Source organism: Mugil cephalus, chromosome 7 (assembly GCF_022458985.1).
Source record: "Mugil cephalus isolate CIBA_MC_2020 chromosome 7, CIBA_Mcephalus_1.1, whole genome shotgun sequence".
Lineage (NCBI taxonomy): Eukaryota > Metazoa > Chordata > Actinopteri > Mugiliformes > Mugilidae > Mugil > Mugil cephalus.
In genome coordinates, this window is record NC_061776.1 from 25,042,812 (window position 1) to 25,066,106 (window position 23,295).

The 23,295-nt window shown below is 37.1% G+C and overlaps 1 protein-coding gene across 5 annotated transcripts in view; it reads right to left on the reverse strand.

The window, feature by feature from the left end:
* The window catches only part of astn1 (astrotactin 1), a 401,467-nt gene that overhangs the window by 290,978 nt on the left and 87,194 nt on the right, over positions 1 to 23,295 (reverse strand). For 2 of the 5 annotated variants that reach the window (XM_047589217.1, XM_047589216.1), the window contains exons 5-6: positions 20,036 to 20,185; positions 100 to 249 (exon numbers count right to left, since the gene is read on the reverse strand). In XM_047589217.1, the coding sequence (XP_047445173.1) occupies positions 100 to 249; positions 20,036 to 20,185 (300 nt within the window). The remainder of the gene's footprint in view (positions 1 to 99; positions 250 to 20,035; positions 20,186 to 23,295) is intronic. The other 3 variants (XM_047589220.1, XM_047589219.1, XM_047589218.1) reach the window with 2 other exon arrangements.

Here is a 23,295-nt window from a genome sequence, read left to right on the forward strand (position 1 = left end):
CAGTATGCATTGGAACAGTAACTGGTCATGCGTCGTGGTGATAGCAATACCATCAGTCGGCGGGGAAAACTGTCTGTAGGTGTTAAGAGTCCTCCTTACCCCCTGAGCCCCACGCGCTGTTGGCGTTACCATTTCTCATACCTCGACTCCGGCGGCGGCTGCGGTTTGGGTCGGTGTAAAAGGCCAGCTGAGGCTCGCTGTCTGCCTCCGTCCCAGAATCCCCGTCTGGGTTCAAGAAAGTTGAACCCGCTGTTGGATTCACACAAAACAAAATACACCTCCAGTGAAGAGAGAAAAAAAAAAAAAGGGTTCTGCACCCGTGATGGGCACTTTGTCCTGTAGTGAGTTGGCAGCCACAGCTGATCATGAACCCCGCGATGGGTTTGTTATATGCAAAGATCAGAGCACTGAGAGTTTTCTTCAGTCAGTAATCTGCATGTAAGGTAGTGCAGATGGAATCTGAAATGCAACGTATAATATATCACTGCTTAAAAAAAAAATCCTTGTGCATGCTTGGTTTTTCACTGCAAGGCCTCCCGAGGAATGCAATACAAGAGAACCACACTTGCAGAATGAACCCTTTACTCAATAGATTTAGCCTAAAAAGTTATTCTAATAATATTGTAATTTATAATAATATGAATGGTTATTCTTCACTCACATGTGCTAGTTTCACTGCCATATAATGAAACTGAACTATTGTTAATACCACAGGTGTGGAGTAACCCATGCCTTCCCTAATACCAGTCAAAATTAATTTGTCCTCTGAAAAAAATCACTGATTACAAGACAATAAACACCGTTTACAGCTTCAGTTAAGTTGGACGTGCTAGTTAGAGCAACCTTCCTGAGAGACCCAGGGAAATGGTCATTGTGTACTGAACTCTACAGGGCGATGATCTGAACTGTGATATAGACTGCAGATACTTTTTCTTCTGTGAAATAAACCAGGGATTTTAAGACTGACCTCATCACCTCTTCTATATTTAAATGAAAGAGTGAAGTAAGTGGCTAAGGACCCGGTCACACCAGCATGTACAATGAATGAAATGAGCTACACTTTTTTTTTTTTTTTTTTTTTTTTTTTTTTGCAGAATTCCTGAAATCAGTGAAGTAAATGTTCACTGTTTTTCCGTGTATACATTAATTTTGATTTGACATTGAAGATCCAGGCTTGGCAATGTGGGGCTTGCAATGGAAACAATCAAAAACAGACTTTAGTTTATGTGTACTTGAGTTTTTTCTTTCATTTTGTGTTAGCTCTGTGGCCTGTGAGTTAGTGGGTATTATTATTTTCCTTGAAGTTTTAGATTTTCCCACCATTTTTTTTTTTTTTTTTTTTTTTTTCACTAAATAATATGCATATTTCTTATATTTTAGTGTTTTATCATAAACTACTATGCCACCTGTTACAAGCACAGCACTTTGTGGGGAAAAAAAAAATCATAAATAGAAAAACACGTTTTCTTACTTAGGACAGCTCAGCTGGCTAAATTGTATTTCTTGTTGCTTCTTCTTGTGTTTGTATCAAAAATTGGACACAGGCACACAAAGCACACATACATGCACAAGTTTTTCACCTCCTGAAATCTTAAGTATTTAGAGTTATTAAGTGTTTGTATAATCTGCTCCTTGGTTTTAAGACAGTTTTGTTCGTACTTTGTCTTTTTCTTACTCTCTTGATTTGTGTTGTCGTGATGTGAAGTTACCGATTCGTAGTTCAACCTAGAAAATGTCAGAAGACAGTGGGAGCTGCCCATCACTAACACTTAGACCAAGATGGGACCTTTACATTGTGTGTTTTCTCTGGTCGATAGCCTGAAATATGAAATGTGTAATGTCATACAATAGAAAAATATGATCGTCTTCATGTTGGAAAGGACAGAGCAAGTAATATTAGTCTTTTTTATTTGATTTTTAGATTTCCCTGCAGGAATCTTACTTTTAACACGATGTTAGTTTGTTGAGCAATGACAGCATTTCAAGTTACAACTTGACAGCTCTGTGTTGAAAACAGGTGGCATTAACTGACTTGATGTTTGGTTGTTTGGAGTATTTAGAGGATTCTATGTATCCTGTTTATGTCCATATTTTTTGCACCTCATCATTCCTATTTATATAGTGTATATTTATGTATTTTTGTTGTATTTGTACATATTCAGATCTTGTATGTATGTTTTTGCTTATTTTGTCTTACACCTATTTTTTTCCTTTTACTGGTGGCGTCCAGATGAATAGTACTTAGATCTTAGTCTAAGTATTATTCCCTAATTCTTATAAAAACATGGATGAAAATGACAGCATGAGATGGAAAACATGAAACACCGATCAACACAACGTATATTTGGATGTGGTCTTCTGCTACATGATACCAACATGACTCCTATTTTCTTCTGCTACTGGTTTTTTGTTGTTCACTGATGGTATTGTTGTTATCCCTTTTTTAAAAAAAAAAAAAAAAAAATCTTTCTCTTAGAATCCCCATAAAATAAAATATGGCATGTTTATATATATCTCATGCACTATTGATCTTAATTTATTATCATGGTGTTAAGAAGTTTTAAAGTTAATCAAAAGGATTTAAAACAGGTGATGACTCATCCTGCATTAACGGCCGTGTACTAATTTTACATCCAATGAAATGCTTTGGCAAAATTACGACAAGAAGGGATGGGCTGTATCCCAAGTTTTGTTTTCCACAGGAATAAGTGGAAGAAGAAAAAAGTGCACATTGCAAAACAAATGCGAGAACGCATGGCTTTGTGAAAGACAGCAATCCCATTCAGTAATAAAAATCTGTAATGAATGGAACTGTTTGTCACTTAATGCTACTGAGTGAGGATAAGGATTGATGTGAACATGTACAAACTCTATGAAAAAGAAAGTGCTCTTACAATGGAACGTGACTATAGTGTAATTGAGCCGAGCGTACTAGCCGAGGGATTGGCTAAATATAGAGGACATGCATTGAAGCTTGTCTTACAAGTATTAGCGGATTGCGAATCACAAAGTGAGGGGGAAAATCCATCAAACCAGCCAAGATTTGCTGCCTCGGCGGGATATATGTGAATCGAAATAAAATTCATGCTAACGTTGCTCTATGACAAGAGCTTTAAAAATCCCCAACCAAGAGGCAGCGTTTGATTAAACTGGAGACGATCCCTTAGAAACAATGGGGAAATGAGAACACAGTTGGCAGTGGAGTCAATGTGACAAACTGAGAAGGACTTTTTCATGACAGCAGCTTCATCAGCTTTTTGCATTGTTGGTTTTGGAACAATATGTGGTGAAGATATGAATGTGTAGCGTAAATATTATTGGCAGCCGTGACTATCTGACAGCACAGATGTTGGCATTGCTTAACTTCACAAGTGGGAAGCCTTTTTTTTTTTTATTTGACGCTATTGTTTCAGCAGCATTTCACACGACTGATTTAATAATAAAGCAATATTCACTGCACACTTTCCCCCTAGACATATTTGCTGGCAGGGAATAAAGTCCTCTGGAACGTTATTCATTGTGCTATTAAAACTGTGCAGTGAAGATGGAATGAATAAGGTCCTCCTTCACTAAAAGAGGGAAGAAGGTGGTTCTAGGCAGCAGAAAATGCTTTCTAGTGACTGTGAAGAAATAAAAAACAAAGGAGCCTGCTAGAGACCAAAATTTAACATTATCATTTAAAAAATGAATTCCTCTGAAATGGCTTTTTTTATGTCAGCCTGAATATTAACAATTGCTATCTTGTTTTGTTTTTTTCTGCTGCTATAACCACTAATCCATAAATAGCAGCGATGCTAGCACTAAAGGACAATTTTAGATGAAATAATTTATCTCTATTGTCTCAACCAACCAATCCAACAAATGAAATAAATGGCAAAATTGTATTGAGAAATGAAATCAGAAACAACCATGAGGAAGTTGAATGACCCAAAGCCATATCCACTTAATTCCACTATTTGCTCTCTGCAGCTATTATAGAGAACAGATCAAAGTAAACACTGCAACTGAAACAGTCTCATATTTAGAAATGAAAAATGCAAAGTTATCCGGACATGACCGGATGTGTGTTAAATAAGTACCCATGTGACCTTGCACCCTTCACATAATGAAGAGAGCACAACACGGCCTCATTATATACATCTGGTCTGAGGTCTCCTTGCGTCAAATTCAACGCGGAACTATATATGGCAGGGCTATGCATCAAGTAGATATCAAAGCATTAGAGAGACGACAAAGTCATTTGAATTTCCTCTGCGGAAAACATGAATATCTGAACCAAGTCTGATTCAAAGCAGACAATGCCAGTGGAAAAGTCCGGGGGAATCAGCAAAGACGGTAGCCTTCATTCAGACACAGCACAAAATAAAACAAATAATACATCTATGTGTGTGTAGAATCGTGTCTTTCCATAAGATTGACAATATATGGATATGATTCATAATTCACTGCAATTTATCTATAGCACCCATTTACGAACAAGAACTGAGGTCTTTCAGAGATGGTTTCTCTTTGCAGCAAAGCAAGCATAACATTATAATATGTATAATGTATGGTCAGAATATTAGTTCTTCTCAGCCAGAAAAGGAAATATTAAGCACTGTGTTTGTTGCATCCCACATGACAACACTGGAGTATGCAGTATTTATTGTATTAAACAGTCATCCACTTCAACAAGCATATAAAGCCTGCAAGGACACAGCAAGTAAACCTGCAAATCATACACTCCTTCTTGTGTTCTCATTAATTAGGTACACCAAAAGGTTCCAAGGTCACCTCTAGCAATTTGCCCTGACCATCAAAAATCACTTATACATAAGAGCAAGCTCAAGCAAGTACTATACTACCTGGGTTTACCAAGACTGATCTAAAAATAAGTGGTGAACAGGATTTGGTCCATATCCTCAAACCTTACTTGAATAGACTGTGGGACAGAGAAAGTCATGTGGGCAAGTCGTGCCTTCAAAGTTCTGTCAAAAGGAAGGTCATCGATCCTGGCCACATTTAAATGAGACTTCAGTGCAGGCTACTCTGCTCAGATATGAGGCGACGACATCAAAGAAGGCGGTCCTGATTAGAAACACAGGCCATGTGCGACCATGTCTCTTAGACTGATTGGATCCTGTGAGAGTACAGACAGCAGACCAAGTTGAAGGAATTACAGAGCCGAAGAACACTGAGGCAAAAATGTCAGAGCAACAAACATGGATATTAAAAATCACCCCATATTGAGGAACTGTTACATTCAGACAGGATCGATGGCAGGAACTAAGAAACACCATCTATAAAACACTTCTGTGTATTCCAAGTAAGAGCTTTTCTAACTACATTAAATCCAAAAAGTTTGCGTGAAAACAAAGGATGTAGTCATCAAGTCAGGGTTTGGTTCTGATCACCGTTTCAGGTCTGTGATTGACATTTAATCTATAGACATTAAGTTTGACTTAATGGAGGTTCAAATTAATGGTCATATTAGTAACTGATTCATTTGTTGAATTGATAATTAAAAAAAATACTGAAAGGAGAAAAATAAGTTCTCATGACACATGGTAATAACCGTGGTTTAAACTTTTTGTCCAACTGAAAATCAGTATATTTGGTAACACTTTCTATGAAGGTTGTATTTATAATGCCCTATGAATACACTCATAATGTTTTATAAGGTTCTATAAAGCATTATAATGGTCATTATTACCATCTATACATATTCACAAGTCGTTATAACCAACTTCATGATGCAATATGACATTGGTTATGAATGATTATAATTTTAATCTGAATAGTGCATTATAAATATGTCAATATCTGCCTAGTCACTTGTTAGTTTTATAATGCATCATAACTACTTTGCTTTGCTAAATGTGTATAGTGATGCATAATGACTTTTGACTTTGCCTATAGTGCTTTATATCTGTAGTTATAAGTATATGTAATAAAGTTATAATAATTCTATACATCTCCCTACAGCACACTGTTATAAACAGCCATGCAATATCATAAGTGCTATTTGTCAGCGCTAAGTAAAGTGACAAGAATATGACACTATTATTAACAGATATAAGTTACTATGAGTAATTAAAAGGTGCAATGAACTAAGTCCTGAGTCTGGCATCTTTACCCCATATGCACAATGTTAATATCATAGGTGTTATTTGTCAGCTTTAGGTAAATTAGTGCAAATGAAATGCCTGGACAGTAAAGACAAAACAAATGCATTTAGTTCACTTTATTTTCATTTAAACCAACACACATAATCAGAATGATTATCAACGCTCTGAGCACATTACACAAACACATGAAACAGGCCACAAATGTGGCACGGCGTGGTCCTAGAGATGTGGCTCTTAAAAGTGCCTTTGGGTCTGTGAGGTGATTCAGGGTCATAGGTCAGGAGATGGTTTGACAGCAACTACAAGAAGAACAGAGGCAAATCTTTAGTGCTCTAGCTGGGTTTGTTTTTATGCAGAAAGGTTTGAATGAAAACACATAAGCAGATCACGTTTTTTGTTTAAAGCAGCCTAATGAGACATTATGTTACCGCATATCGTGCAGGCAGCGCAGATTACCCGTAGGTGACTTAAGCTAGCTAGACGAAAGTTACCAGACACGGCTAGTTTTAATTCACAAATAAGATCGTTTTCATATTCTTGCGTTTAATGATTGAAACCTTTCGAAATCATTGCTTTAATATGTAAACGATGTGTTTCATGTAAGCAAAATAAGACATTAGCTCACAAAACACTAGCAGGACAGAGAGACAACATACCTGACCTGGAGAGGACTCAGCGGAGAAAGGAAAGAAAAGCCGCTTTACGACTAGTACATACAGTCAATGCTTTACGACAGTGGGAGGAGCTGGGGACGGAGGTGGGTGGGTGGGGTCAGAGGTCAGGGGTCATGGACTAAGGAATGACACTTCTACAATAATAATAATATAAATAAAAACGATATCAAAATAATATCTGACGGCATTCAATAAAGGCGGACATTTCTAGCGATCCTGTATAAGAGACCGATATAACAAATAACCATTATTTTTTTTTCGAATCTCAAAGTGCCGAATCCTGCAGCAAAATTGACGTTACATTAAAAACCGAAATAAGACCATTACAAATCTAGTCTAAATGAAATAAAATCAAACCTCTTCATTGCGCAGTGTCCCATTGACAGTCGTCCTCACGAAATAACTTCCAATTGAAATACATCAGTTTGAAATTCGTTTCGAGCGGCATGAAAATTTGAGAAAAATCGGCAGGCACCAAACAATAGATTAATTTTCGTGACAGTTTCACATCCACCGTGACACCGCTTCTTTATAAAGGGTCGCTAGAAATGTTCGCGTTTATTGAATGCCGTCAGATATTATTTTGATATCGTTTTTATTAATATTATTATTATTGTAGAAATGTCATTCCTTAGTCCATGACCCCTGACCTCTGACCCCACCCACCCACCTCCGTCCCCAGCTCCTCCCACTGTCGTAAAGCATTGACTGTATGTACTAGTCGTAAAGCGGCTTTTCTTTCCTTTCTCCTCTGAGTCCTCTCCAGGACAGGTATGTTGTCTCTCTGTCCTGCTAGTGTTTTTTGAGCTAATGCCTTACTTTGCTTACATGAAGCACATCGTTTACATATTAAAGCAATGATTTCGAATGGTTTCAATCATTAAACGCAAGAATATGAAAACGATCTAATTTGTGAATTAAAACTAGCCGTGTCTGGTAACTTTCGTGTAGCTAGCTTAAGTCACCTACGGGTAATCTTCGCTGCCTGCACGATATGCGGTAACATAATGTCTCATTACGCTGCTTTAAACAAAAAAAAAACTGATCTGTTTATTTGTTTTCAATCAAACCTTTCTGCATAAAAAACAAACCCAGCTAGAGCACTAAAGATTTGCCTCTGTTCTTCTTGTAGTTGCTGTCAAACCATCTCCTGACCTCTGACCCTGAATCACCTCACAGACCCAAAGGCACTTTTAAGAGCCACATCTGTAGGACCACGCCGTGCCACTTTTGTGGCCTGTTTCATGTGTTTGTGTAATGTGCTCAGAACATTGATAATCATTCTGATTATGTGTGTTGGTTTAAATGAAAATAAAGTGAACTAAATGCATTTCTTTTGTCTTTACTGTCCAGGCATTTCATTTGCTCTAATTTACCTAAAGCTGACAAATAACACCTATGATATTAACATTGTGCATATGGGGTAAAGATGCCAGACTCAGGACTTAGTTCATTGCACCTTTTAATTACTCATAGTAACTTATATCTGTCAATAATAGTGTCATATTCTTGTCACTTTACTTAGCGCTGACAAATAGCACTTATGATATTGCATGGCTGTTTATAATAGTGTGCTGTAGGGAGATGTATTCATTATTATAACTTTATTACATATACTTATAACTACAGACATAAAGCACTGTAGGCGAAGTCAAAAGTCATTATGCATCACTATACACATTTAGCAAAGCAAAGTAGTTATGATGCATCATAACATTAACAAGTGACTAGGCAGATATTGACATATTTATAATGCACTATTCAGATTAAAATTATAATCATTCGTAACCAGTTGTCATAATGCATCATGAAGTTGGTTATAACGACTTGTGAATATGTATTGATGGTAATAATGAGCATTATAATGTTTTATAGACACCTTATAAAACATTATGAGTGCATTCATAGGGCATTATAAATACAACCTTCATAGAAAGTGTTACCGTATATTCAAATCACAGATTAAGCAAGAAAACCAGATAAAGAGGAAAAGTGGCAAGTACTGGTAGCCATACATGATACATAGGTCTGTAGGGTTGTCAAGACTGATTTTTTTTTTTTTTTTTTTTGTAAAAACTAAAAAACCCTTTCATTACAGAACATTCCACTCATAATAGCTTTAGTGCTACTTGTCTGAGCAAATATGAGCTGAGGTCAACTCAAGTAGACGCTGGTGAGATTCATTATCTGATCACCTGGTTTCTTTGGATGGCATTACCTTGACCCCCAGTAGTATTGTCAAAACCCTTGGTGTTATATTTGACAAGAATTCATCCTTTGCTTCTCACATGACCATGTCTGCTTGTGGTTCCTAGAGTTTCTAAAAGTAGAATGGGAGGTAGAGCCTTCAGCTATCAGGCTCCTCTGCTATGGAACCAGCTCCCAGTTTGGGTTCGGGAGGCAGACACAGTCTCTATGTTTAAGGTCAGGTTTAAGACTTTCCTTTTTGACAAAGCTTATGATTAGGGCTGGACTTAACCATCCCTTAGTTATGCTGCTATAGGCCTAGGCTATGGATATGTCCTCTACTTTTTCTTCTCTGGCAGCAAGCTCCTGTCCTCTAATCTGTTATAGTTTCTGTTCACTAACCGCTGTGTCTCCCTCCATATGAGCTGGGTTCTGCTCAAGGTTTCTTCCTGTTAAAAGGGAGTTTGTAAAGCATCTTGAGACAATTTGTATTGTTATTGATGCTATATAAAGTCAATTTAATTGAAATTTAATTAGTTACGATATTTCAGATATCTTCCATTTTCAACAACTACAAGAAAAGGCTCTTTAAACAGGTGAATAGAGCACAGCTGTCACGGGAAACTTTGAGTTTCAAGGAGAAGACCACATTAAACCAGTATTGGCTACACTGTAATGAATCCACACTAAAATAACCTGGAAGTAGTTCAAAGTGCAACAACAGCATCTCTCTGTGATGAAGAGACAGGGAAGAGAAAATGTACCTCACAGCTTTTGTGCTACATGCCGGCCTATCACAGATATGAGACTGGGATTTACTGAAAAGACAAATGTCAAAATGAAACAAAAAGGGTGATATTAGCATATCAAACGTGAAGCTTTACTAAATCAAAGCTCATAAACACTACAGTCTATGGGGGAGTGTTCTTTTAAATGCTTTCTAAAAACAGGTCCATGGCATCACAGGGCTCACAGGTTCAGCGTGGTGCTTACAAGTAGTTTTATTTTATCACTCTCCATGGTTTCCTTCAACATTTCTCACCAGGATGGTACTTGAAATGTAACGGTGTGTCCCTGTCTGACTCACAGAGAAGATTTAAAGTCTCTCTTGAGAAATTAAGACTCGGCCTCACTCAGCAGGTATTTGTCAGTGTTCGCTAAACAGAGGCGCCATGCTCAGTGCTACCATGAAGACAGGCACGCTAAATGTTCTCTTCAGGATATTCACCTGAAAACCAGCATGCACAGCCGACACAAGCACCTCTTAGAAAAACACAAAAGTTATTATGCCCTGTGCTTCATAACTCTGTGCTAGACCTGGGACGAAAGAGGGTAATGGCACCAGAATGACAATCCACACTGGAAGAGGGTGTGTATATACTATATAAACAAACAAATCAAGAGGATAAGGATGTAGCAGACACTCCAACAACACGAGCACCGATCTCAAGAAAAGCTTTTATGGAAAGAATAATTTGAAATAGGATTAGAATTGCTCCCATCATTATTAAATAAATAAAATAAATACACTTTGGGCAAGTCAAGAAAGAAAAAGGCAAGTCAACTCGCAGAGAAGTACTGCTGATTGCTTTTGGGTGTTGTTTTTGTTTTGTTTGTTTTTTCAGATATTTTAACAATAGACAAAATGATCCAGCTAATTTTTGCCTTAAATTAGTGTGCTTACAGAAACTTCTCTCACAATGAGGCTGATGAAGAACACTTTCATCAAGAGAAAGTGAAATGAAAATGGCTGCAAATGCAGATGGGATGCTGATTAATCCTCAAAGTGACTCCTAAAATCATAAGAAGAATCATCAGAGTGGTGCTAATGTTACAGGCTTCACTGACAAGCAAGGCAGGCTCTTGGAAGTAGTTAAGCAGAACAAAGGCGCCAAGTTCAAAATGAAAATAATTTATTGCTTTGGAAGTGAAAAAAGAAGGAATAAGAGGTCAAAAGAAAGCAAAAGAGTGGTTAGTTAGGCAGATAATGATGGATAACACTACACAGCTAACAGAATGATCTGAGTCTAGTCTTAACATGCATTACATTATTTCAGCAGCATGAGCAGCTCTGTTTACTGTGACCAAGTCTAGTGTGTCTACAGCAAGAGGAAGATGTATATTTGCTGTTGTGCTGTAAAAAGTAATACCTAACTTGCCGTAGTCTAGGCTGCAGCACAGGTTTAATCCTTTGTACTGGAACATTTCATTGTTCCTGTTAAATTAAATGTAAATAAATAAAAGTGACAGCTTTGCTTGAAGTAGAGCATTCAATAATTAAACCCTATAAACATTAAATACATAAAATAGACTTTATTATCATACTATTGTAAGGTCCATATACCATAAAACTTTTCTGACTGCATTCAAGAGACAATAAAGTGCCCCCCTATGACCTAAAAGTTCACTATTCCATGTTTAATTTATACAGTGTACTTTAAATGCAATGCTCCTTCCTTGTGAGAACCCTAGATATCCAAATCATCACGACCATGATGACGGTGCTGCGAAAGCACCAGCAGATCACAAGCCCGTTTAAAGTGCCAGTCGTGATATCCGTGAGTAAAATAACTAAATTATTAAGCTTGTTGGTCCAAAATTAAATTATTAGAGTTTCAAAATATTTTCACCATTCAGTTTATATAAAAGATCAGGATGATAAATGTTGGTCAGAGGGAAAGGTGGAAAGGTTTACCTAGGGCCCCAACGAACTCAAGAACCGCTTCTAGTCTAGGAAGAACAGATTTAAACTGCTTCCTCAGTATTGTGTTTGTTAGTTTATTCAATTACCAAAAAGTGAATATAGACAATTAAATATCAATATTTCACATAAAACAAACAAACAAACAAAAAAATCCCAGCTATGAAAAAAAAATTAAACTCGTGAAGTTAGCTCCTATGTAGCTGACTTCTAAATATACAAGCATAAATAACCAATAAGGTTTCATTAGGAAAAATAACGTCCATGTGTCCATGCATCAAACTGATAAATTACTGATAAATTAGTATGGCTAAATTGCAGAAATGAGCATTTGTTAAGGCCATGTCAACAGTAACAACATTTAGTTTCACTTGTGCAAAATCCAAAGTGCATTGTGTATCTCTGAGCAAGTCTTTGGAGGTACTACTCCATCATGAGGCTCCAAGAGGTTTGAATAAAGACAACCGGCCTTGTAGAATTTCTTAAAGACATTTCACCACTCACCCGAGTGACTTTTTCAGTTCTGACCATGAGACAGTGCCTAGCCTGCAGCCAACACTCACTTTCTGTTTAACCACAGAACATTGCAACTTCGCTTGTGCTGCTACAATAAATAGACAAGGAGTCAGTGTTAACATTAAAACACGTGTCATTTGTAGCTGCGGTGTAGTGTAGGGTGAATGGCATGGCAGGCACCAGCACCCAGGTTAACAGTGGTGGTTCATTTCAACTATTGTGGCACTGCTGAGCATTAATGTAAAATAGAGCAAATAAACACTGCCCTAGGCAATAAACAGAAAGTGCTCACAGGATTGTTTAACCAAATGAGCTAAATTCCGACTACACAGTTGAGAAGAACACAAAAATCAATAATTTATTTGGGAAAATGATTGTTTTCAGCTCTGGGATGATTATTTTTCTATCTTTCCATGACACAATGCTATTGGGTGAATGTTGTTTGGTAAAGAAATACAAATGCCAGTATTAAGGTTACATAACAGGAGATTTAAAAATCATACATTTTCTTGTAGTTTTGGTGTCACAGAAAACGAGAATGAAATTTTTGGCAGCTTCCTTCTCTCTTTGTTTTAATTAAATTGACAAAATGTGAAAAGATTATCAACACAATATGTGACAAGACACTTTTTTCCAACTGGGGAAAGCATTACCTCCAGATGATTGCTCATACAGCGTGACCAGACTTTATTTGCTCTAATTATCCAAATCACTTTTATGTTTAATTATTCAGACCAAGACGAAAACAGTCAGAGTAATAATATTCTGGTTGTTGCATGACAGGCTTATGATTTGAATTCAATAATACAAAAACTAATCCAGAGTGAAAATAAATGGGTCGATGGAACATTCCTATTGTTAACCCTCAGAATACCAAGCAGCATTTTTTTTTTTTTTTTGCTTCTGTCACATTTTTACTCATGGTGGTCTCATTCAGTATCATTCTCTGCAAAGTGAAGTCCTGCACCTCTATAGATCCATGGCTATAGGATAATGTAACTCAATTATGTCTTCATGCAGTGTGAAAAAAACTTAAAATGTATAAATCATTAGAAAAAAACATTGGTGGTAGCACTACATTCAGATAATCTATAAATTCTGAGACCTCATTTGAAGTTTAGAATTCAAGGCCATTTTTGTTTCTCTCACATTTTTACATTGGAAAAAAAATAGACAACGATAATTTTTTCACGGCTATACAAACCTGCACCTCTGTGGGCTCAGGTCAACAATGGCTAAAGCCAGATGTAACTCAACAATGTCTCCTGAGCAGTATAACATAATCAGAATGCAATAAATGGTGCGTATAGAGGTCATTGGTGTCTCGGAGCAGAAATTTTACACCTGCAGACCATGCTGTGAGAAGTAAAATTCAAAAGAAATTTTGAAGCATAGAATTATTTGTTGTTCACTGTGTATTTTCTACAAATTTTCAAAAAAAGTTGTGTGAATCACGGCGGTATTGTTGTGATACATTCATTTACGCTTTGAAACTTGAGAATCTGACGATTACGCCGTTTGTTTCAACTTTTGATCCCACCGACATGATTTGGGAAATCCAAACAAAATAGTCAAGGTTAACATTAACATTAAATATGCATTTTATATATATATATATATATATATATATATATATATATATATATATATATATATATATATATATATATATAATATATATATATATATATATAATATATATATATATATTATATATATATATATATTATATAATATATATATATATATATATATATATATATATATATATATATATATATACTATATATATATATAATATATATATATATATATATATATTATATATATATATATATAATATATATTATATATATATATATATATTATAGTATATATGTAGGTCAGTTGTACTGTCCACAACTAATTAGGGACAAATTATATTCCCCCTCAGCAATAACAATCATTAAATACTGATGGTGAGCCCGCAGGCCTAGCCCCCCTGCTTTCGCTCATTTGCCAACCTTGGTAGTTTTAGTTGCTTTAGAAGTAACCCTGGAGTTCATTAAATCTGCTGACATATGGATTGAAGAGAGGCACCCAGGCATCTTCAGAAAAAAAAAAAAAAAAAGGAAAGAGTCATTACCTCACCTGCCTCTGCCATGCGCATGCACAAAAGTTGTCCACTGAGGGCACAATAGCTCTGTCTGTGCATATTTCATGACAAAGATGAAAATAGTTGACTGGAAACACCAACTACAGCGACTCGAAACTGCATGAAGCAGATCTAATTGCCTGCTTAGACAGCCTCATTCCTATGCAGCCGGCTTTGGAGAATACTAATCTGTACCTGGAAGCAGTACAATTTCAAAAAAAGTGTGTGTGTGTGTGTATGTGTGTGTGTAGTGCATTAGGAAGCAAATCTCTCTGTTTTCGTACACCAAGAATGATACTACTCATAGATCAATTATAATGAATGCATAGGGATTTTTTTCATTTGTTTCCTTCCTGTATATATATATATATATATATTTTACAAAAAGAATAAACATACTGTAACAAAATTAATTGGGAGGAGACTCGGGGAGAACAAAACAGGCTGAGGCTTCACATGAACTCTCACATTGCCATCAAAATAGGGGGGGGGACATATTTTGAAGTTGAAGACTACAATAAACTAGAAACTTATGCATTATCTGGTGGATTCCGTGTGCCCCAAACATCTTGGACCAACAAGCAATAACTGTGTAGCTTAACGCTTCTGCGTGACATTTTAAAGCTACACTTTCTTCTGATTCCATTTATTTATTTTTTGCCACATTCACATACAAGTGGGAGTGTCAATTTTCCAGTCAATGGATTTTGCAACCACGATTCCATTTTCGGTAACTTTAAAGCAAGGTTCATACTAGACAATGTCAGATCTTGATTCCTTTTATTGGTCCCTGCATCACACATGCGATAAAAAATGACAGACGGTGACATGTAGTCTTTCATGCACTATGCCAAGGCAGAGCCATTGTGTGTTTAGCATCAGGTTGTTTGCAGCTTGCTACTAGTATTAATTAACATTGTCTGCTCATTATTAATGAGGAAGCCATGGCTTGGGTGGTATAAAGTGCTGACGACTAACTGCAGGGTTGGTAAAAATGGTAAATGGTCTTGCTTTTATATAGCGCTTTTCTACCTATTGGCACTCAAACCGCAAACCCTTCATGGACATCCCACTCTACCTACCTACCTACGGAGCCACAGCCACCGCTTGGTGATTGAGGGTTGGCCCCTCCACAAGCCAAAATGTCCTTGGGCCTAGAGAGTTACTTCTGATGGCAGGCTAACACCATCTCTACCACCACCGATGTGGGAGTGTGTGTGTGTGTGTGTGTGTGTGTGTGTGTGTACTGATCTTTGTACTGGGTGTAGGCTAAAATATGTTTCAAGTGTATAAGAAATTTAATCTAGTCCATGAACAAATGACTATGAGAAGCGTTTTTATGGCCATGACTTTTCTTATAAAGATTAAGGTCTTAGTACTAAGTTTTGTTGTCAAGGTCCAGTACATTTTCAGCAGTGAGGGCTCAGTCATGTTTTAAGAGTAACCTCGATTACATATACCAAACAGACTGGAGGCTAAGCCATATTTAGTGAGAGCTCCACATTGTGACAGCTGGATTACTCTAAAAAGTGGGAGGATTTGGACACACTGGTCCAAATGTTTTGGACTGGATACACATACGCCTCTATATTACAAGGTGAACACTTGCACAGCCAGTCAGTGACATTTAAGTTATCCTGTCAGTCATGACAGTTCTCCTGACTAGCAAGCTTGCTAACTTTCCTCCTCAGTTTAAGACTTTCCATCTTCCTGTTACATTATTGAACTGTGCTGTCCAGCGTATCTGCCATTGATCAAAAGCCCAAATCCGTGCTTCAGATTCTTCAGATGAACTCACCATCAAATATTTATTTGGCCCTTGCAAGTAAATCAATCACTGGTGACAACTATACAGAAGTTAATTCATTTTGCATAGTTCCATAGTGGTATGTCATACTGCTGTGATAAGTCACATTTCATTGGTAATACCATTTGCCTGTCCAATCTTTGTATGTTTTTTTTTTTTTTTTTTTTTTTTTTTTTTTTAAATATAAGATTTGGGTAAAATACCAAAAAAGCTATTCTAAACAGGTGGGAAATTGACCCATTTGAACTGGACGGTTTGGGCAAATTACAGAATCCTCTTTTATGTGACAGAATCTTGCACTGCTGAAAGTTATCATGCCAGGACCAACAGCCGCACCACCCTTTTACTTTTCAAATAACAACTAAATCAAAAGCAAATCAAACCGGCTTTACTGGCCATGTATTTGTGTACACACATACAATCAGTTTGTTCTCTGGACTGAACCCTTCCAAGTAAGCAGTGTGCAGCCATGTCAGACGTCCTGGGGGGCTGTTTGGGTGAGTTTAGGTGTTTGCTCAAGGTACCATAGCCATGGACATAGTGGGGATGCAACCGGTCACGGTCCCAAAGCTGTTTATCTAACCAACAGTCCACACCAGGATGTGCCCTCGCAAATATTTGACAAGCCAACACACAGTTCATGTTGTCTGTCTCCTCTGTATCAGGACAGGAGTTGTGCCACACATTAACTGCACTGAAAAGAATAAGAAGCCCGTTTGAGACAACGTTAATGCCAGCGCTCAGCTCTTTCATCACTGTGATAAAAAGCCTTGCGGACTAATTGTGAAGGCAAACTTCACTGTTGTTTGTAGTTCATTGCGTCCATGTTGGAGAATTCCTGGGCACTGGAGTTGTTATTATTCAAACATCCCCATTTGGTGCCACTACCATTGCCTCATTCTGCTTTCTGTTAGGTTCATTCACTTTCTGCCCTCTATTCCTGATAAGAGCGTTTGCTTTAATGTTCTTTTCCTAGACTCTGTCTATCTGATTTGAGCTATATTCACCAATGAGGATAGCCATGGTGGCTGTAGGTGGCCCTGACGACGTCAAGGTTAAACAAAGACACAAAGAAAAATGAAAGAAATATTGTTTTTTCTAAAAAACAAAACAAAACAAAAAAAGAAATTCCTGAGAGTCATGTTGGCTTTGCAGTAATCATGAATTAAATACAATGAATGGAAGTGACTGACTGGTATGTGTGAAATGACATGCACAGATCAATGCACTGTATTGTATTGTGTTGCAATTACAGTCCTTCTGAACGATTTGAAAAAGACTGAATTACTGTGTCCACATTCTTTTGCTGGAGGAATAAGTTTATTTCTAGAGTCTCTTTGCAGCTTCTAACAACATGGAAATGTTTTTAATTGGGCTCAGAATAAAGCATCCACGCAGCCGAGTATGGAGGAAAGTGACTTATGGTCTGAGGTCAACTTGAAACTTTCAAAATGACATTTTGAAAATGTCGCTGCCTTCTTTTTCCCTTGTTTATCATTATGGGATAATGTCTCTCCATTTCATCAGCTGTAACCTCTCTCACTCTTCATTCCCACTGTTCCTCAGTCTGCTCTCATTCGGCAAAACTCCTACATTGTCACAGCTCGGGAAAACAGAGGTGAGTATGGGAATAGATGGGAGTTTGTGATGACGACAGGGGTGAGCGTCAATGCATGAAGCACATAACACACATGTGGTTTGATAGCCATGGGAAGAAAAGAACAAAAAAACAAAAACATTATATCTATGTTATCTCAATAGACCAAAAGATGAATCGGCTTCACATCTATACCACATTCACACTAAACATTGTTTTTATTTCTTGTTCAAAGGGCATTCATCTCTCAGGATAATATGGGTATATATCACTGGATTTACCGTTAGTGTCCTGCAAAGACCTCATGCATCCTGATTTGACTTTTACAACGTTGTCTGGTGCTCTTTCCCAGTATTATTGATAGCTTTTGTCCAGCAAGTTGAAAATGTCTCGGGGGGTCCTTGGGAGTTAACCAAAGGGCATTCATGATGTTGTCAATGATTAAACCTGTGGTGGCATTCAGTGGCTCTCTGACTTCTTGCGGGCAATAGAAATATGTGCAATAAACATGTTTGAGATAGCGGAGATGTGCTGGAGATCATCGATCAGAATGCTGTGGCAAGAGGAACGCCAAATATCTCTGGTTTAATTTTTAATGAAAAAAAAAAGATTTTTCCTTTTCTCCATCAATGAGTAATGTCTGAGTGTGAGTTAACTTTTAAGTAAACTCTGTAAGCATCTCAGCTAAGACCTAAGACAGCAACAACGTGAAATAAGACGAATGATTTTCCATGGCAGCAGCTACCTTCACATAAAAGTCAAACTGAAATGGAGATCTGTGTTTTACTATGAAATGAAATATTTAATATTATTTTGAATTATTTTTTTAATGATTTTTGCAATAATTGAAACCACGTGCATTGAAATTGCTTGGTCGGTGGGTCGGCTAAAAATACAAGCTGTGTGAGTTTTTCAAGTCCGTTCTGTTGCAAGCTCTACAAGTGGTCTAGTTTTTAAAACAAAGTAGAAAAACCAAGCTAAATCTTCTCAGCCATAGAGGGGCTTCTATCTATAGATGCCTTCCAGTTGACATTACAACTGTACTTCAGTGTTGAATGCTGCCATATTGGGTACTATTGGGTCAGAGTCTGCCTAAACATGCCTTAAAAATAATGATTTTAAATAATGCTAGAAAGTTAACATCAGAAACCACAGTGATTACATGTAGAAGACTTTGTCTCATAGTGAATCACATCACCCAGATGCATAAAGGTTAATCTAAATGAAGTATGACATGTTTTTGTAAAGCACTTAGATTCCCAATATAATGGTGGTCAGCAAACCTCTGGAGAGTTTCTGAAAAATCACATCCAATTATGGAGTTTTTGATTCTATAGCTTTGTCATTTTTGTCTCATCTAAATGAGACATAAGCAACATAGTGACGCGCTCTAACATTATGTAGTTGTAGTTTGCAGAGTGCTTGGGTTTCATTTGGTAAAGCTGAGAATACAGTGGATGTGTGATTAATTCTTGCAAACGTGCACACATGTGAGGGTGTGTGTAGCGTGTGGCGGGATAAAGTGAGTTGGCAGTAAGGCAGTAAGTTGGATAGCCAACCCAAAAGATGACGGCACTAAATTATTCACCTGGTGCAGGAGCCAGTGCTGGTAATTGTGGCATGGGCTCCAACTATACATTAGTTTTGTGTTTTGTTGCAATACTCGCCACTAAAGAAACTTTGGAAATTCCAAATACGCCCTGTCCAAGTACATCATATAGTCCAACTTTTAAAGAGTTGGGTTAAGTATATGTACTAACAAATTAGTTTATTTCAGCAAAAAGTTAGCTTGTAGACAGATGTTGTAAAGGGAACTGGGTTTAAATCTCAGTTATTCTTAATGGTACACAAAATCACTGACAAAAGCAAAAATAAACAACTTGCATTAATATTTGCAGACTGCACAGTTTGACATTATGGGTGCCATGGAAATTGAGGGAGCATCTCCTAGCAACTCACTTTGTTTTTCTCTCTGTGGATGTTATTTGAAACCACTCAGATCCTCAAGACATTTTATTCACAATGATACCCACATTTTCTGTTTGAGGTCCACTTGTGACAAAAGTAAGAACAATTCAAATTTCAGTTTGACTTTTAACAGTTAAGGTCTTATCATTCTGTCACTGCTGCCACGAGAAAGCATTTCAAATGTGATTGAGCTGTCTTTCATGAATTACAGTGGTTCAGTTCTTGCATCATTGTATCCTTGTGTACTATACATCTAAAGATCCAACGTCGTATCTGCTTTGAGCAATGGCGATAAATATGAGCTATTTTCTTTTATGCTGTGTCAAACAGGTGGAGTGACTCACCGCGGGTGTTACTGGAGAGACGCTTGCGTTGGCTGGTGGAAGTGTTGTGTGGAAGCAGAGTGTTCTGCTGGTGGTTGCTGTCGATGGGACTTGTGGCGATGATGTTGTCCTTGTACTTGTTCATAAGAGCCAACTTGGTGTTGTCACTCACTGCAAAAAAATAGGGTACGATTACATCACTGGCAAAAAAAAAAAAAAAAAAAGTTTCTGAAAAAGAGAAAGCACCCACTCAGAAAATCATGCTGTGTTTGGCTAAATGTATGAATTAAAGTGTGAGAAAAGCTGGCATGAAATTAAAAGTTATTAAGGGAATAGAGAATATTCAAATCCTCAGGGGAAAAAAATAATGTATTTCTGTAAATATTAAAATATGAAGTTCCACGGAAACTGTAAAACTGGTATTATTCAAGAACATAATTTATTTAGTAGTATTCTTAAATGAGTACTTCACCTAATGTGTTAGCCATGACAGTAAAAACTGATGATCAGACTACACTTCCTCCACAGACTCACTCACATTTTTTGTATAGTTAATTCTGTGCCCTGCTTTACCTCCACCTGTTAAAATGAAATGTTGGATTATGCACGGTATGCATTGTACTTTTTAATTTTTTTTTCCAGCTCTCACTATCCCACACAACCGCTGTCATGGAGCAGTTGTCATGCCAACCATGTAACCCATCATAATGTCGACGTACGTATTTTTATATTTCAGCTCAGCCCAATTCCCATACATTAACATAGAGGAGGTGGAGCTTATTCTGCAGCCAGACACTAGGGGGAGCTCTTCTTGCTTCGGCTTCGAGCTGTTCTTATACACAGCATGTTAGCCCTGCTATTGTGCGCAGTGATGTACACTGAATGAAAACAGCACGATGCTTGACTGCAGAATTGTGTATGCACCTTAGGAGAAAATGGGCCTTCAAAATGTGGCACATCGAAAATGAACAAGTGAAGTATACTAACCTTGACTAAACAACAACAACAACAAGATTTTGTAATAGTATATGGGTCCAAATATGTGTTTAAAGATAAATAATATTGTTGTAGTACCTCTGTGCAGGTATTTCTATATCAAAGGGTGAAAATGGTGAAGATGTGATGAACTAAACTAAATAAAAAAGATATTTCTAAATTAATTACACAAATCCTACAAATAAAGCAAATAAATGTACAGGGCTAATTTAGCATTTTAATGGACAAAGTTCCATTTATATTGTGTAACATTTAAAGAAGAGATGTGTGTTACATCAAAGCAGCAACACCTGTGCTGACCTTACATTGAAGGAATTCAAATTTTATAATTGTAAAAAGATATATATAATGTTAAAACATAATTCTGAGATTCACTTTTTTTTGTATATGAATAACTATTCAGTTATTCTGAGAGTAAAGGTCAGGGCAGCCAAGACATATTTACTAAAATCTGTGTTATTTTAGTCTAAATTCCAGTGCTATTTTCTCAGTGACCTCTCCCATGTTTATATTGTTCAATATTCCACGCATGGCCAGCTGCCCGCATTTTCTATTTCTCTAGTTCATTGCATTACCCATCTTAAATGCATAATGCACAGGATTACTGCACTTGCATCAGCTCCGCGGCGGGCCTGTTTGCTTTTATGAGTACACTGTGCGAGAGCGGCATCACCGTAACGGATCTCTTAATGAATCAGAGCGCTGAATCGCCTGTAAATTAAAATTCAGCGGGTATGTACGCTACCTGCATCAAAACTGCTCCACCTTCATCCAATCATCATTTTCACGGAGAACCACTCTGTGCAGCCACAGATTATGCAAACTGTATTTACTAAAACAAATTCCTGCCAATCGTGCAAACCTTTTGATGATTCAGTATGAAGAATAAACCCATTGACAGAAAACCTGCAGATCTGACGTTTGTATCCAGGTTACAGGCTACATCCGGAACTCACACCAATTATGAAACCAAATGGATGTGTAGCTTCATTGAGCGTGTTACACTGGCAAAACAATCTCAGCATTCATGTTTGCTGTTTGTTCTTCATCATTTGCTTTATATTGAGATAGATAGATTATTTCTTTCCCTGGAAATAAAATAAAATTTGTTAAAAGCTCTTCAGTCATTGAAATAAAAATCCTCAGAGTTTTATTTAGATTTGCACTGCAATTACTGAAACTGCTTTAATATAATTATACTGTTTTCCATGATTAGCAAATGTAACTTTTCTGATATCGCGTCCGTTAACTTTTTTTTAAATCAATATGAAGAAAAGACAGAAAAATATGTTTCACTCATTAGATTTGCAATACCTTCTGTCACATCACATAGCTAGTTTACAACATTAACTTGTCAAGAAGTTTTAACTCCTTTCCATGACATCCCCAGATAGAAAACAGCAAAACAATCTCACTAAGAAAAAGTTGTGGCAATCGTTGTCATGGCATTGAGTTCTTGTCCTAAGATTCGTCATAAATAATCTTGTTTGGGTTTCTGGATGTTTATGAATATTTGAAACGATCCCTTACCCTGTTAGCTTCACTTCATGCCCTTGTCTTTTTGCCTATAGGCATATATTCATATATGCTCTTGTTTGTCCAGTTCAAAGTACGCATCTGACCAAATACAGTCCCAACACCAAATGTGTAGTTGCCCCTCCTGTTGTATTCTGTATGCATGGGGACTAGGTACAGCCAGGTATCACAGAATCAAAGAGTGCATTTGTATTGAAATGCACTGCTGTTCCAACTGCAGAATGAGCCTGGCGTCCTCTAGAGCCTGTAGTTCAGAATCAGACATTTCAAGTCTGAACTACCAAGTAGGCAGGTCCAGTGTTCGCATACTAAATGTACGAGTCTGCTCCCCATCATTAGTTTCAACTGGAATTATTTGTATTCATGTCTATTTATAATCTTTCATCTTCCTGGGTGAACCTGTTGTGTGTACCTGAAGCAGGGCCTAAAACTGACCAACGAACGCTATACTCAGTTGCAGCAGTGACCACACACAAAACTTATTCCAATGCTTCTAGGAACTGTAAATAAACTCTCATGTTACACCTTGTATTACGTTGTGTTGTATATAATATTATATTTATAACAATATATATAATAATATATTATTGTATAACTGTAATTAGAGTACAAACCTTTAGTGAAGTTTAGAGGGATTGTTAAGTGGGCCACTCCAACCCCTGCTTTAAGCCATGTTAGGACAGGGATCCTAACGAACCGGCTTTGAAAGTAACTACAAGCCAATAGTTACAAGATGTAGTACAGGATGC